At 41.6% G+C, this 15,737-nt stretch overlaps 2 protein-coding genes across 2 annotated transcripts in view; both read right to left on the minus strand.

Moving 5' to 3' along the window:
• cxadr (CXADR Ig-like cell adhesion molecule) overlaps positions 1–9,880 on the minus strand; it is a 37,202-nt gene extending 27,322 nt beyond the window's left edge. The window contains exon 1 of the mRNA XM_071460729.1: positions 9,706–9,880. Within this exon, the coding sequence (XP_071316830.1) occupies positions 9,706–9,757 (52 nt within the window). The 5' untranslated portion in view covers positions 9,758–9,880. The remainder of the gene's footprint in view (positions 1–9,705) is intronic.
• A 1,865-nt stretch (positions 9,881–11,745) lies between these two features.
• btg3 (B-cell translocation gene 3) lies at positions 11,746–15,373 on the minus strand. Its single transcript, XM_071461301.1, has 5 exons — positions 15,263–15,373; positions 13,949–14,155; positions 13,052–13,189; positions 12,525–12,717; positions 11,746–12,301 (listed from the first exon to the last, which is right to left on the minus strand). The coding sequence occupies exons 2-5, from the start codon at positions 14,119–14,121 to the stop codon at positions 12,101–12,103; spliced, it is 705 nt and encodes a 234-aa protein (XP_071317402.1). The 5' UTR covers positions 14,122–14,155; positions 15,263–15,373; the 3' UTR covers positions 11,746–12,100.
• Between the last annotated feature and the right edge of the window lie 364 nt (positions 15,374–15,737).

Below are 15,737 nucleotides of genomic sequence, written 5' to 3' on the forward strand. Positions count from 1 at the left end.
GAATCGCAGATAAAATGCTGACCACTTTCAAAATGTTTAAAAGGTCACTGTATGATTCTGTCTTTCATGGCAAACAAGAAAATCTAGTGTGACCTTTGTTGTCACTACAAACATCACATCGGTCAAGGTAAAATATGCCTTTAATGAATTGGAGCATGTATGTACACTATAATATTGTACAACCGCTCCACCTTCTCCGTGTGAAGCTGACTTCATGTCACCCTAACAACATCATGTTTAACATGTGTGGCAAAAAGGAGGAAAATGTCCCTCACAAACAACCTGACACCTGAAGAAGATTCTGCAAGGTCGGCTGACTGTTGAGTGTTTAGTGGACGTTGTAAAGTGCTTTTTCCTGAAACCCGCAGTACAAGCCAACTCCCCCATGTCTCTAATGACATCTAAAAAGGTCTGACCCCGAGTGGTCTAGACAGGCAGCCAAATCCTGGATCAGGCTGACATGTACAAAATCTCAGTGAAAGTGACTGGGCCATTGGACAATGACGACTGTTCACCTTACATGGTTTGACTTTTACATGAAAATATAAACAACAGATTTCCTGTTGATACGGGTTAACAATGTTGACTCATTGGTTCACTTTGATCCAGGTCGGGAGTATCCAGAAAATATTTCCCACACAGCAGAGGGATTACCAGAGACTTCCATGTCCAAACAACAGTCACATATGTTTTTGATAAAAGTCTTTGATACTCTGGGGATTTTAAAGTTTTACCCAACAAATGTTAACAGCCAATCAATAAGAGCTGGAGATAAGAGACTTTTTAGTTGTTAAAATGCCAGGTGACATTGTGGGCAGCCACAGGCTCTTTTTATGTGTCCACAGGTCATTAATCCACAACTCTGGCTGCTGAGTTGTGTTACAGCACTAACTGTCACTGATAAATCACCTCCTTATTCACATTGGATAGATGTCCTGTCCCAGAGGGATTAAACCTAGAGCTGATGTTCCTCCACAGCTTGTGAAAGGGGCTTGGTGCTGTGAGTGCCAGCATGACTGAGATGGGGTGGGGGTTCACTCTCTTCCAATTATCGGCCACTCAGAAAAAGCCACGCAGCCACGAAGCTCTGTGTGTGCCCATGAATTATACATGGGCTCCATTAAGACACTTAACAGCTGGTTCTTCAGGAACTTACTGGCAACAACTGCAGCCTGGTGGCTTATGTGTGCTGCTTATTAAAACAGCGGCACTAGTGATTAAGGTTGTGCAGTTATGTGTGTTCTGACCATCATAAAGCAGCCAGTCACAGAGCTATTTTCAGTTCAATCTCATCTCTCTGGAGGGCGACTGGGCCAGCTGCCGATTTCCTCCCATGGCGGTGAGATGCACTACAGTAATTAAATGTCTGTTGTGGCTTGCTGACCTTGCTGTGGTTCAGGCACTGACTACACCCAACTGTAGCACATGTCCTGGTCATCATACCTATAGATCCAACAATGAGTAATAACTTCAGAGGCAGGAGGACGAGGAAAAGGCCTCTTTAATGAATGTTAATGGAGGAGAGGGGAGGTGGCACACAGCCACACTCGGTTCGGACACCTGGTTATAAAACCGCAGTAAGATAATGGAGGCCATCTGAATGAAGTCAAAACCTGTTAAACTACAATATAAATCTGCACTTCACTTTTGGAGATCTCCCTGGTTTGAAAATGAGAACAGTGCATGTACAGTATCCATCAGAGATCATTCAGGAGGAGAATTTAAAGACATATTCTCATCCAAATGCTCAGTTTTACAATTTTAATTCATTCACAACCCCCCAGGAATGAAAGAATTTTTCTATTCTCCGTTACTGCAATGACCTGCTTCCCGTGTGGGGAAAGGTATCATCTGATCTAATCTCATGTAATGCTCTTTCATGAAACAAAGTGTTTACTTGCATTCATATTTTCACAGGAGATTAGGGCCACTTTGCAAAAATATTACAGCCTGCATATACAGCAGCTTTTCTCTTCTTCATATCTTCCCACACCTGCAAACGTAGCAACAGCATCTTATCTTATTCCACATTATGAAATTTATCCACATCAGAGAAACTGAGATTCACTTGATCAAGATTTGCAAAGCCCATCTGGGTTAACGTTGAAATTTAATATTTTTGCTCTTTACAGTATCCCGACTGTGAGGATCTGCATCACAGGCCCTGCCCTCAGTTTAGCATCAGCTTGATTATGAGGCAACAAATGTTACAAGAAATGGGATTTTCTGGGTCTAATTCTGTGTCGCTTTGTATCAATACTCCGTAACACTCCTAACAAGATTCTGCCTGCATCATAAAATTTCACCACACAACTGCTTTAATGTAATTCTTAAATCTATAATAAAAGCAATCATACCCTTGTGAAAAAAAAGGGGAAAAAATGCTCAGAGTAGGATTTTGTGCAAGGCAACAGGCATTTCATAACAAATCCCCCTTTTTTATGGACAGGAGTTATTAGCATAACTATATAATTTGACATGATGATGATTAAACAGCAGTCTGAGACAGACAAAGAATGACTTGAGTATCAAAACCACAGGGAGCAAAATCGAGTGGGACTGAATCAAGAAAGAAGCTTTCTACAGACAACACTTATTTGCCTTTCCCACTATACCCGCAGTCAACATTGTGTAATGTTTTTCAATGAGATAGAGGTGCTAAAAATGGCTCCTTCAACAGCTGCTTTACCCCCTCCCCCTCCTCCAAAAAATTCACCCCACCTTCTGCTTATGTCGCTTATTTTCTGAGCCATAATATTTTTCAAGATAAGACACACAATTAACTCTAATGTTCTTAGCAGGGAGGGTGGGAGCTCACTGCTGAAGAGAGAACAAAATACAATCATCTTCCCACAATTCAGCTCTGTGTAAGACAATGCCTGGACATTAGCTGACAATAATGTGACATGCACAATAAAATATGCAGTGGTTATCTCCAAAATGATGCATCCATTGGAAGTCAGAACTGGCAACAAGAGATTTATTGTCAGAGCAAATTGTTAGGTCTGTTTTACAAAATGCAGTGATTACTTTCCTCATAAACTAAGCCTTTAACACTGCTCTATGGACAATCTAACAGTGGTTCAAGCGTGTGTCGAGCCAAGCTGACACCTAGCTACCAGGTAAGCAGAAACAGGCTGCACACAAGCACCTGCAGATGCAGCACCCTGGGGACCTGCCTGCCACACTGTGTACCATCACACTGAGATGGCTAGCTCAGATGCCGTGAGAATATTATGCAAAATAACCGGAATACATAAAGCGTGGAGAAAACATCCTAAGTTCAAGCAGGGGGAGGAACCAGAAGTAGAGTAATGCTTTGGAGACGTGAATGCTGGCTGTGGAGTATTCTCCATACATCAGTTTTAATAGGCAATTCCCTCCATACATTCAACAGACAAAACAAACAACCTTCACAGTCTGAGACATGGGTGGTAGCACACTATAAAGAAAGAATGAAGATGTTAAACCCAGTATGAGACATACTTGGAAAAAAATGAACGCCAAATTACAAATTCACATTTGTTTTATCATATCTCAGAGTTGTCAATAAAACCTTGTTTACAAAACAGTTGTACTTTAAATAAAGCACCAACTTCAGTTGGAAACTTCATGATTTCCAGTGGCATTTTTTGAAATAATTATGCAGCAATTTTGTAACAAAATCCTTCACACATCCTTCACTGCCTGGTGTGTTGCATCTTCCCCATTAATGTAGCATTTATCTACAGAAAAATGCAAATCTGGTGATATTCATTTGAGATATGAGGTACGTGTAAACCCTTATCATCATCGCACTGAACAGCTTATTTCTCATAGAGCCCATTATTCCTCATTAGGAGCAGAGGGCGTTGTGGGCGCTGCAGAGCCTGGCATCAAGTGGCTAAGTGATGAATGTGTTTTGGGGGTGTTTATTGCCCTAACAGTTCGACACAGTGATGATGACCGATGGACTCAAGAGAGCAGGGAAAATCAGCACTGCAGTGACCTTGTTTTAACTGATAGGTTACATGGATAGCAGAGGAAATGGCTCTGATTCAGTACAATCCCTGCTCAACTTGTATTTTAAGCATTTCAGAAGTCGAGATGAGGACATCAGAGATGTACTGTCTGCTCTGTGTCTCCAAAGATCATGTAAAAATCATGAACGAACAAAATCTTAATCTTCCTAAAGGCTCCAGTGTTTATTACATTACATCCCACTACACCAGGATGTTGGAGGGAATGAATACTGTCAATTTTATGACATGAAGCAACAAGTTAACATCTTCACACAGTCTCTTAACCACAAATTTAAATACAAATTTAAAAGGGCAACAAAACAGTGTCCCAGTTTTCCAACTCACTCCTGTGTTTCAGAAGTGCAGCTAACTCATGTAAGTGGCAAGAAATTGAGAGTGGAGTGACAGGAAAAAACCCTGGTTCTTCTTCCTGATCGGCAGCACTGCTGGATGATCACAAAACTGCAAAACAATAGCTCGGAATTTTAACACCGGCTTCGAAAATGATGGCCTTTCAAAAGGTACAAATTTTGCAGAAGAACTAAAATAGGTTTAGGCAATCATCGGTATTTTCATACCGTGACACTGTCATTACCAGATATCATCTGACAGAGGATAGACGATCTGATCACCTACAGTCCAAGTGAGGGTGACGGTCTCAAATTTTTTCTGTCATCACTGATTTTAAATGTCACAGCACAGCTTCTGTCATTAACCTGCATTTCATTATTTTTATGACGATGTCGTGTTTAGAAAATAATGCTACCTACTACCTCCAATGTCTGACAATGGACAGAGGAAAATATGTAAATGAGAACAACTATGTTGTGAATTCAGCTGCATTAAAACACAGTCTATGTGATGACAGAGAGCAGGGTAGGGGGCTGAACACAGGTTCATATGAGACCCTCTCCCTCCCTCCTCTAAATCTCTCTCTCTAAATACAAACACAAAAACTAGTTTTGCTCTATGTGTGTAAGGACACAGTCAGTAACAACTAATAAAGTCAAGGTAAATTAATCATAGGTCTGCTGTCAATACATTTGTATACATTCACAAGAGAATTTCATTCTCCAGAGACTTGAGCCAGTCTGGCAAAAACAGACCTGATCTAAGGTTGGCTTCTCATTTCTAGCTGGCAACTGTAAATAGCCAGCTGAGTTAGCTGGCTCGCTAATTGCACCAGTGTTTGCTCCATGAGCTGTCTCCGACTCACTTTTTAATGTTTCCATCTGACTGGTTAAAAAATGAGAACCTTGTAAAAGGGTTTTAAACACACACTTGATGACTACATACATGATCAATTGACAATATAATCATATGCAGCTATTTTACAAAATTCTGCTGAACACACAAGATCATTAATCATTAAAGTCAGTCATCCAGCAAAATTCTAAACATTTGCATTTGTTTTTACATCACTGTTAACTGACTACCTTTGGGTTTTAGACGGTTGGTTGGACATAACAAGTAAACTGACCAATACGTCGTGGCCCCTGGTTCCAACATGCGCACACTAAAGCATGACCTTTATGAACTGATCAGTGATTGTGTCATTTAGGCAAAACTGCCCCAGAGCTGAGCTTATTGGACACTATAGCACATAATCCGAATGCCTCTAGGCAGCCTGGTATCGTTAGTAAATCAATACTGTGGCCAACACCAAGTGTTGTAGAAGTTAGAGGACATACAAACTTGAAATATCTGTCAATATAACATTGACTTTATGACAAAAGGGGTCAAGCAAATTCTTGCCAATATATCTTCCTACAAGAATCGTTGGCAGCAGACCAGAAGGCAGTTTTACTCCCTACCTGTGAAAAAGGAATGAGCTCTGAATACAGAGAGGCTGCACAGCCATTAACAGGACTCAGAAACAGGCACCACTATTAATCATTTTCACTGATTCTCTAGCAGGCAGCAATTTGTTCATTCAGTAATTCAGACATGAAATGGACGAGGGAACGAGGGGACAGCTAGGGTAATGTGGCGATGTAAGGCGGGATCAGCGTTTCACACTCCTATAAAAAGGTGAACAGGAGTTGGCACGGGGCTTGCACAGTGCTGGCATGCTAAAATATTAACGTCTGGGGCTGTGAATATTCATGCGCAGTTGTCCCCATCATCAGATTGTGGAGGACAAAAGCAGTGTCCCTGGAGTGTAATCCAATTCTACATGTTCCTGCTTCATTTCCAAGGACAGGGGGCTCCAGGCAGAGCAGGCGGCTGCTTGGTTAGAGGTGAAGCTGCGGCTGCAACATGTTTCAGCCAACAGGAGGCATGTAGTGGCATTGGACTGCTGGGTCATGACAAGTGAATGTGACCTGAAGTCATTACTGTCTCTGTGGGGCCAATGACAATAGCTCAGGTTGTGCTGTTCATGCCTAACAAGCATCTCCGTGGTTGTAACTCTTTCCTCATGTGTCCTCTCACTGTACAATACACACTTAGCTGCCAAAGTGAGAACAGCTGTTCCCCCAGTGACAGCTACTCATAAAAAGTAGTAGTATCAAAATATTCACATCTGCAACAGCTACTGTGCAAAACAACGTTTTTTTTCCAGTGGTAAAACAGGACCTAGTACATACAGGCAAGGAAGGGGGAGGGTAGCTTTCTAGAGGAACCGGAGCGCGCGCGCACGCGCGCGCACACACACACACACACACACACACACACACACACCCTGGATCTGCGTGTCTGTTTTCAAAAGGTAACCAAGCAACCAGTTCCTGGCCAGGACCTTTGGCTGTAGGCTTATCAGGTAACTGCTTTCTGCGCCTGCTCACAGTTACACCAGCTTTCTGTTTATCCTAGGTTAGAGGCTTCATTCTTGACCCAAAGAGCCAGGAGTGGAGGGGACTGGAGAGAGCACCAGGGCAGGGCCTGCAGCGCTGTAGCAGGGAAAATGACAGTTCAGGTCCCATGCAAGTACTCCAGCATGCATAAAGCACAGACTGCCAAGAGATGTCTGTTGAGAAAGTGAAGAACTGGACAGATGTGGCAGACAGTGCTAACCACAGCGTCTTCTGACTGACAAACACAGAACGTTTCTGGTCTTTGATGCTAGATTAGTAAGGATTAGGTTTGGTGGAGCAGTGAGCATGTTGCCTTATTTTTAAAACTGTGGTGGTTACGTCTTTTATTCAAATAACCTTGGTGAAATAGTGTAGGCAGACCTACTGTCATGTGGGAAAAAAAACAAGAGGGACTGAAAAGAAAACATTTTCACAACTACACTGTGTACAAACACATCAAATCTTGTTAGGTATTAATAATAATAAAATTTACTATGATCATTTACCATGATGCTTTTTTTAAAATGAAACACTGTGTGAACTGAGATTGGTCAACATACAGCCTTCAGGAACAATGGCCACAAACCAAATATTTGACTATTTATCTACTGTTGACATCTCACATGATTTCATGATAACCTGTAAAAACAATCCCCTATCCAATAGTGACTGCTTGACACAAACAACATGAGGACCATATTTAATTCCACTTTATAATATGAGGACTAGATGAGCCATCTGCACTTTTATTGACACTGGTTATATTTTTGAGGATTTTCATGTCCCACTTGCAATTTTGTTTCTTTTGTCAATAATTCAAATTGAATGCAGTACCCTGAGGACAAATAGAGCAAAAAAAAAAAAAATGGAGCAGAAAGACTCTACTTGTTATTTTGCCATTTAAGAGAGGTTGGTTATATCTAAGCCATGTTATTTCAACATGTCTTAGAAATACACAGTAACGTTTCTGTGTATTTCTACGCCATAATAAAAAAAAAAAATGCTATGAGTCTGGCAGATACTGTTCTTGTCTGCTGAAGTGGAACAACAGCCAAATGACGAGGCCTTGATGTCATTAGGATGGTAATGAGCCCAAACTAGTGTACACAACAATGTGAGTCACGAGACAAAAGAAGGCCAACAACACACGATCTGAACCTTATATTACACTCAGTGCCCCAGCCTTTACGTGGAGAGATGTGCTCGAAGAGCCTAAACAAAGCGCTTCTTCATTACATGCGGTTTCCCTCTAATCAGTAGACTGGAATGTCATTGGCCTGACCGTGGACTTCTGTGGCTTCCCATGGAAATCTCAGAAAACATTTCAATAACTACCACAGGACGTCACTGATTGAAGCCAAAAGACAATCCTGAAACAAAGGTTTCACATTATTGTTTAGCGTGGGAGGAGTGATCAGCTAGTTTCAGTCTAAATTCCAGGACACTGAACAGCCACACCCAGATGTGTAAAAGTAAATCATGCAGTTGCTACAGGTAACAAACAACAAGGCTGAGTTAAGGCTAATACATATTGGATGAAGTATCATGAACATTGTTGTCATATTGTTTTGATTGATAATGTTTCTGCGTGTGTTTCTCTGATGACACCTGCACACCAACAAAATAAACCACAACAGAAAAGTTTTGAAAATCAGAATAACTTAAATTTTTTAACCCCCCCTATTCTTACAAATAAAAATAAGTGAAGTTATAAATGGTACCTCTTAGCCCTATGTCCTTTAGGGTGGTCCTCAGCTAAATAAGGAATAAGTGAATTTCACTTTTAGATAACTGACTGCATTTTAGCACAAACAAGGAAGGCTTAAGATGACCCACTCTGATCCAAGGTCCCACACCTCCCACCTACAGTATCAACAAACAACAAAAACCCTCTCAGGAGGGGCTCACTGGGACTAAAGGGGGGGTCTTCATATTTAAACGTTTACACAGACCGAGGGAAATGACACCGACATAAAAAAGCTGTCGACACTATCAAACATGTGGTTGAGTTAGATGTGATAGCCTGGGATTTGGGGCTGGGGAGGCGGGGTGGGGGTCAGCACTCCCGGCAGATGGCAGACAAAAAAAAAGCCCGTACTTTTGAAGTCCTGTCGCCACAGGTTTAAATGCGGATCAAACTATTGTGTTAACCACCAGACGATAAACCAAAAGACATCACACGGAAATACTGAGATTACTGGCACCGGGAAACGGTCCTAAAATCCTCTATTTCACTTCTGAGGGCTTTTAAAACACAACACTGTTCATTTCAAAAATCATTCATTACCAGTGTGAAAATGAGCCTGAAGACCGTCACCTGGTACGATTTACCTGATGAGAAACGCAAACCAAACCACTGTCACTTTGTTGGGGTATTTAAGACAGACCGTGTCTAAAAACGCATGAGATAACGTTAGCAAACTTTGATCTATCGTCGGCTAAACCTTCTTTTTCTTTCTTCTTTGCGTTTGTCTCTGTTCTGTCTGATAACACAGAAACCAAGGCTGGAAAAAAACAGACCGCTAAATAGCAGTATTTTGACAAATAATCCACCTCAGTTAGTAGTTTAACTATTTAAAAATTAAATCCGGTTAATCCGGACGCATGTTCTGGTGTGCTAGCTCACTAAACTGACCTTGGGTCAGAGTTACTCCATGTTGGCCAGTTTCTTTAAAGTATATTCAGATGCGGTCTGGTTAACCACTAACTCAGTTATATTTCAACCACACGCAGATAAGGTAATACAGGCTAAAGTTATTAGTATTTTTAACTTGAAGAAAGGGGTAAGTTTCGGCAGTGAGCGCGTCACGGACCGGGGCTGACCACTGTGTAAACCGGGGTCGCCGCCGTTTTAGAGAAGAAATCATCTTATCAAAGTGTCTCGGTGAGCGTCGGTGTGAGACACGTACCTGCGCAGAGGCTCAGCAGAGCACAGCAGACCCGGGCTGCTGGAAGACCCATCCCTGCCCCGGCTATTCCACGACTTCTTCACTGAAACTTGGGTGAACAACTTGTGCTGAAACCGAGTGAAAAGCAGCAGCTCAGCTCGACCGAAGCATCCAAACTCCACTCCCTCTCCCCCTCCTCTTCCTCCTCCTCCTCCTCCTCCTCTCTGCAGGTGCACAGCGGAGCGCGCCCCGGGGTGTCACGTGACATGCGGTTGTCCCGAGCACAGTCCCGGGACGCCCCCTGCCGGTGTGACCCGGTGTGAACACGGAGCTCTCTCCGCGGTTATTCGTGGAGGGCAGGCTGTTTTCCGGTGTGGTTCCCTGTGTGCGGTCTCTCCCCAGCATCCTGGACAGGAAACAGCCCCACGGTTACTTTGTGGTCTATTTTCAAGAGCATGAGGGGAGAAATTATGTTTGGCTCCAAAGTTGAACAGTTTAATTGTCAAAATTATTTTTTTCATATTTTGTGTTACAATTTAGGTTTTATTATGCGTTAATACTTACGTTTAAATCATTTTCATGTTTGTATTTTTAATTGAATCAATGTTATTCTTGGAAACCTATGTCACACCTATTTATCCAGCTACAATAAATTTGAAATGTTTAGATTCCTTACAGTACCATCAGGGAGGTGTCTGGCTGGCCCCAGACTCACTCTGGAGCCCAAACAAACAATTAAACATTAAGAATTATCTTCAGAGACACGAAAAACAATGCTATCCATCTGCCTAGGCCCTTGAAAACTGTGTAGTGTACTGAGAAGAACTGGTGCTGACAAGCAAAGGATGATTCAACTGATTTACTGTACTTGTAGTACCTAAAACATTTGCACAGTACTGTATATCCAGCTCACATATCCAGTAATACCTGCAGTGGACTGATATAACATTTCAATGAATCCCAGCCAACACTGTTTACTTAATGCCCAGGAATGAGACCAGTGAAAACACCTTGGAGGGCTATAACCCAGATCCACACCTCACCTTTAGTGTAGGAGTACAAATGTTAACTCTCTTCCGTTTAGTTAGAATAAAGAATATTTTAATACTGGTGGTGACAAAGCACCTTCCCTGGACAGTAGTTAATCAGTCCTTTGAGGAACCCTTGAGGCATCCATTGAACTGATGCGGCCTTATGCTGAACACTGAATCTTTCCAGAGAGCCTGTTAATAGATCAAACTAATACTATCACTAGCTCTGAATTGTCTGGAGGGGTGCCAGCCACAGACAGTAAGTATTATTGTGTTTTAATACTGAGTACACCAAAGTCTCAGAAACATTCATTCTGTGTAACCCTGGTGGTATGCAATCACAATCATAGTTGTCAGTTCAGAGGATTCAGTTGCAAACCTCTGGAAAACCTCAAAAACATTAAGGCCAGACTGCAGTTCACAAAAAGACACTAAAGAAACTGGTTCATGTCTGGAAAAAAATTCTATGGAATAACCAAAATATCAACCTCTATCAAAATGATGTACAGAAGAAAGTGTGGGAGCCAGATCCACCCTCTCATCTGTCTGACACAGTGCTGGTTCTGTTGTGGCTCGGGTACGTATGGCTGCTAATGGAGCCGATGATGATTGTGTGCAACTTCATGTCTATCTGTCCGATTACTTTTTGGGCTCCATAAAAGTATACTACAACCCTTTCACGTTTTCAAAAGGCCTGTATCTTACACACAGTTTTCTCAATACTGATGTAAACCTACTTAAAGCTGAGACCTAACACTGTAATGCAGTACCTGTTATTTTTTGGTCAAATTAAATGTGCTGAAGCTGAGAGCCTGACACGCAAAAGATGTGTAACTGTCCAAATATTCAGTCTGGATTCTAATTCTTTAACAAATATAAAGTGTCCTGGTAACCAGTGGGTTAGACACAACACATAACCACATGTTGCATGTTATACTTTGCATACTCTTTCCAATACACAAAAAACAAAAACAGTGTTACATAAAACCACAATACCTGGAGGGTAAACAACAAATGAATGAACAAAATGTTCATGCTTGGAAATTGTGTTTAATAAAACTTCATAGATTTAAGCCTATACATCTGAGAATTCTACACTATGAATAAATAAAACATTTCATCACAAAGGACAGTAGGTGGCATACATGAACGTCTCCCATTGTAAAAATACAGTACTTCAAGACTACACGTATTCCAATTTCAATATCTAAATTTAATACAAGTGATTTATTCAAACTATAACAAATGATCTAAAGTGCAAAAAAGACTTAGTCAAAAATCAATATTTAAGCTATAAAAATTCATGTTTAAAAAAAACATTGGTCAGTCATCTTAAAGTTGTCTTCAGCTTTAATGTCCAGTGTGAACAATATGCACCATGATTCCTAACTGTAACAATGTGCCAGATTTTGGTTTGTGTCCCAGTATCCAGGTCCTCCTCTGTAGCCAGGAGGGAACCACAGTTTATGCCTTAAAGTGTTGGGGGCTCTGCGGGGCCTGAAACCATTGTGAGGTCGTGGAAGGATGTGGCTTTTCCCTAGCACCATTTTTTTCGGATACCACGTAGGAGCAGCTGGATTCATTGCCTTGAAAAAGGAAAAAAAAAACTGCCATCAACTGAAGTATAAAACACCTTGAATGTCCTTGATCCCATGAAGTGTTTGAAAATGATGCAAGTAGTTAATCTGCGCACAACATCACAACTAGTGGGCATCAAAAAGAACAAAGCGCAGCTACTTAACAATTAACAAAACAAAGGGTAATTTTTCATTCTTATTCATAGGAATTATAAAATGTATAGTTCAATACCTGGTAGGCACAGCGGCTGTTGGAAATAGTAAGGGGGGAAGTGCGTGTGCTCTCCTCATCGGATGAAGAACCTGAGTGGTAGTCTGACGTCACCCTCTCCAAAGCGCTGGTCACCTTCTTCGCAACATCTTTGTCCGTTTCCTCATCTCTGGAGAAAGTGGCCACTGAGAAGAAAGGGTTCTGTTCTCCATACCTAACGATGGGAAAAGAGGAGAAAACCATCAACAATTCAGGTCTTTGTTAATGATGCACAAAAATTACTCAAGATAAACGATGATGCTCAGTAAAAAACAAGTGAAAAAAAATTAGTAGCCACAACTGGCAATCAGAGGTTGTGAGATATGCCTTTATTTTTTTTAGTCTACGCTAAGTATATTGCTGGGTGGAGATATTAGTACAATTTCAACAAAATTATCCTGACAATTTACCTGTTAAAGTTTTTCTGACCTCACCACCACCACCACAAGTAATATCTGAACTACAGAAGTATATGTGCCAAATTCACTCGTAAACAAACAAACTCTCACCTGCAACAGACCTCCCCAGGGTCCACCCACAATGTGAGTTCACGGGGAAGCCCCAGGTCACTGTACTGGACCCCACTCTCCTGGCAGGCCCTGAGGAGCTCTGGATCCTGCCTGTGGAACTTGTTCACTCGGATGCACCTGCAAAGAACACAAAACTTTAAATGATCCTAAGGCCATCTACAAACGCCAATGGAAATACATTCATAAGATGAGTTGTGTTGGCTTGAATGTAGTGGAAAGTTTGCAGTTCCACTAAGGAAGTCCAGGGATGAGTGAGAATCCTAATCTAGAACCTAGTCCTGCTGCCCAGAAATAACTTTAAATTTTATCACTTCCGGTTCCCTTATCCCACAGTAGATGGATTTTTTTAAATTAATTGGTTTTTGGTAAAATTCCTAAAATAAGGCCTGTGGCAAAGGTCAGTAAATACCCCTAGTCATGATTTTCCAGGCTATTATGTGTCTCAAAAAAAGGCGGTTGCTCACAAGTGGCTAAATGAGACTGCAGAGGTTGTCAGGAATGTTAAACATGAAAACTGATCTACTCACCAGTCCGCCTCTACAGCATTGTTGTGTTTATGCTTGCACCATTGCTAACTTTCTAGAAGGAAAGGCTTTTGTGGGAGAGGTCACCGCACTATATCAAATTACATGTGGGAGGCTTAGTGGTGGCGTCACTGAACTCATGCAACCATGGTGTAGTTTGCTTATTGGCTAACATCAGCTGTTTACTTCTGGTGATTCAACTTAGCCTTCAAAAACCATAAAAATGGTGTTCATCGTCTCTTTGTCGAGGGAAGTGGGGCGATGCGTGCTTCCAGGTTGCCCTTCAAAAGTACATCATTCCTGCAACACTCAATAGCAGTTAGTATAAATGTCAAAAGACAGAGGGCCACACCTGTATGCTTGCCCTTTGCTGGGGTTTTCAGGGTACCAGTGCCCTTTGAATTTCTCTTGCAGTGCAACAGCCAGCCTCTCAACAAACAGCTCAACCTTGTGCGACTCCAGCTTCTCCGCCTTTTTCACGAGCCTCTTCAGGAAAAACACCACAGCAGCAATTTCTCTCCTCATATTTCACAAATGTTTCATTACGTGAGGACAGTCTCTGTAAGGAAATTAATTTTAGTTAGATAAGCAGCAGTTCAATCACAGCAGTATCCAAATGTTTGTGATATTAAAAGGAACATTTCTACCTTTCATGTACTAAAATGTGAAATGCTGGGCTACATATTGCTTTGTGAGACCAGAATCAGCAATGTACCTATAACTTAACTGACACAGGCTTCCATGTGGCAGTATTTTCTTTTTCTGTAATAAACATTTCTTAATGTCTAATTTTCATGTACTTCCATGCCTCTGTAAAGCACTATGAATTGCTTTGTGTCTAAATAGTGCTGTATGAATAAACCTTTTCCTCTGATAACAGGCGGCAATGCCTTTACATATTTGACGCCTGTGAAAAGTCTAGACTTAAAAAAGTTAAACTGCATCGAAGGGTTTCACACTGGACTGCTCATTCACTGCTCCAGACCACTGAGGACCTGGAAGGCGTCAGTGTGTGTGAAGGTACCAGGCTCTTTGTTATCCTGACAAGGCGCACTTCCAAACCCGTTTCCTTCATGTTAACCGCCCATATGTGCGTGGCGACCACTGCTGTTCTAGAGAATATTTTTGTTTAAAGTGATAAATGATAACAAAGAAACCCCAATGTCTTAAATTCATCGTCATCCAAGTTCATTTTGTTTTCGATCAGATCTGTTGACTTCGGTTAACGGCACATGTCCCATAAAGGCGGGCTGTGACGCACAAGTTCCGGTAACCCACGCACCACCTCAATCCATAACATCTAACAGAATACTCCAACTAGCCACTGAGCTAGCTAGTTCAGCTAACGATACGAACAAGATGTTACCTAAAACACATCGAAATGCACTTGAAACTTACTTTATTTACTATAACGACATTTAGAGTTTTGACGCCAATGCCTCCTACCTCACGGTAGAGTATTCCCTTCGAGAAAATAAGGCTATTAGCATTAGCTTCACAGCTAATGCGCCAAGTTGACGCTAACAGCCTGATGTTGCTAACACATCGACTGACCTGTTAATATCATGACAAAAGTTGAAAACCGTCATACTAAGTTGTGGTCGTGATAGATATATACTACATTAAGGTGCACTTATCTAACACATTGAGACACAACCTGACTTACCTATTCTGGTGGTCCCTTCCAACGCGTGGGCAAACAATGAATGGCAAGGAGTCGCTGGCCAACAGAGGAACCCTTGAGGTTCGGTTATTAACCCCGCCCTTTACAACACTGAGCCCGCCCACCGGTCATTCTTATTGGCTCCAGCAGACCATTGTTGGCACTTTCATTGGTGGAGCACAAGCTCGTCAAAGAGTGAGTCATAGCCATTACCGTTATGACTCACACCGCCAGGTATGTGCTTATTGGAAAGGTTGCATCCAGTGATGTAATTTTATCATAAAAAGTGAAAATACTAAAACCAGGTTTAGACTGTAACACAAGACATTCAATACTTTTACCTTTAATGTGAGATAGTTCAGTTTTAGTGTGTACCACTAAAATAGTAAACTAATCTCTACTCTCAACTGCTGGTTACTGTGGGAGATGATTAAAGTCGGTACCCCCCTTCCAGCTCTGCCACCTCAAAACCACAGAT

Source organism: Trachinotus anak, unplaced genomic scaffold (assembly GCF_046630095.1).
Source record: "Trachinotus anak isolate AG129_WGS33_773 ecotype Australia unplaced genomic scaffold, CSIRO_AGI_Tana_v1 ptg000024l, whole genome shotgun sequence".
NCBI classification, from domain to species: domain Eukaryota; kingdom Metazoa; phylum Chordata; class Actinopteri; order Carangiformes; family Carangidae; genus Trachinotus; species Trachinotus anak.

Excerpts from the sequence above, each read along its gene's own strand:
- btg3 (XM_071461301.1), bottom strand. The coding sequence starts at position 14,121 with ATGAGGAGAGAAATTGCTGCTGTGGTGTTTTTCCTGAAGAGGCTCGTG. Across the intron at positions 13,190-13,948 it reads AGCAAAGGGCAAGCATACAG|GTGCATCCGAGTGAACAAGT; the intron begins GTGTGGCCCTCT and ends TGTTCTTTGCAG. Across the intron at positions 12,718-13,051 it reads CCTGGGGAGGTCTGTTGCAG|GTATGGAGAACAGAACCCTT; the intron begins GTGAGAGTTTGT and ends TCCCATCGTTAG.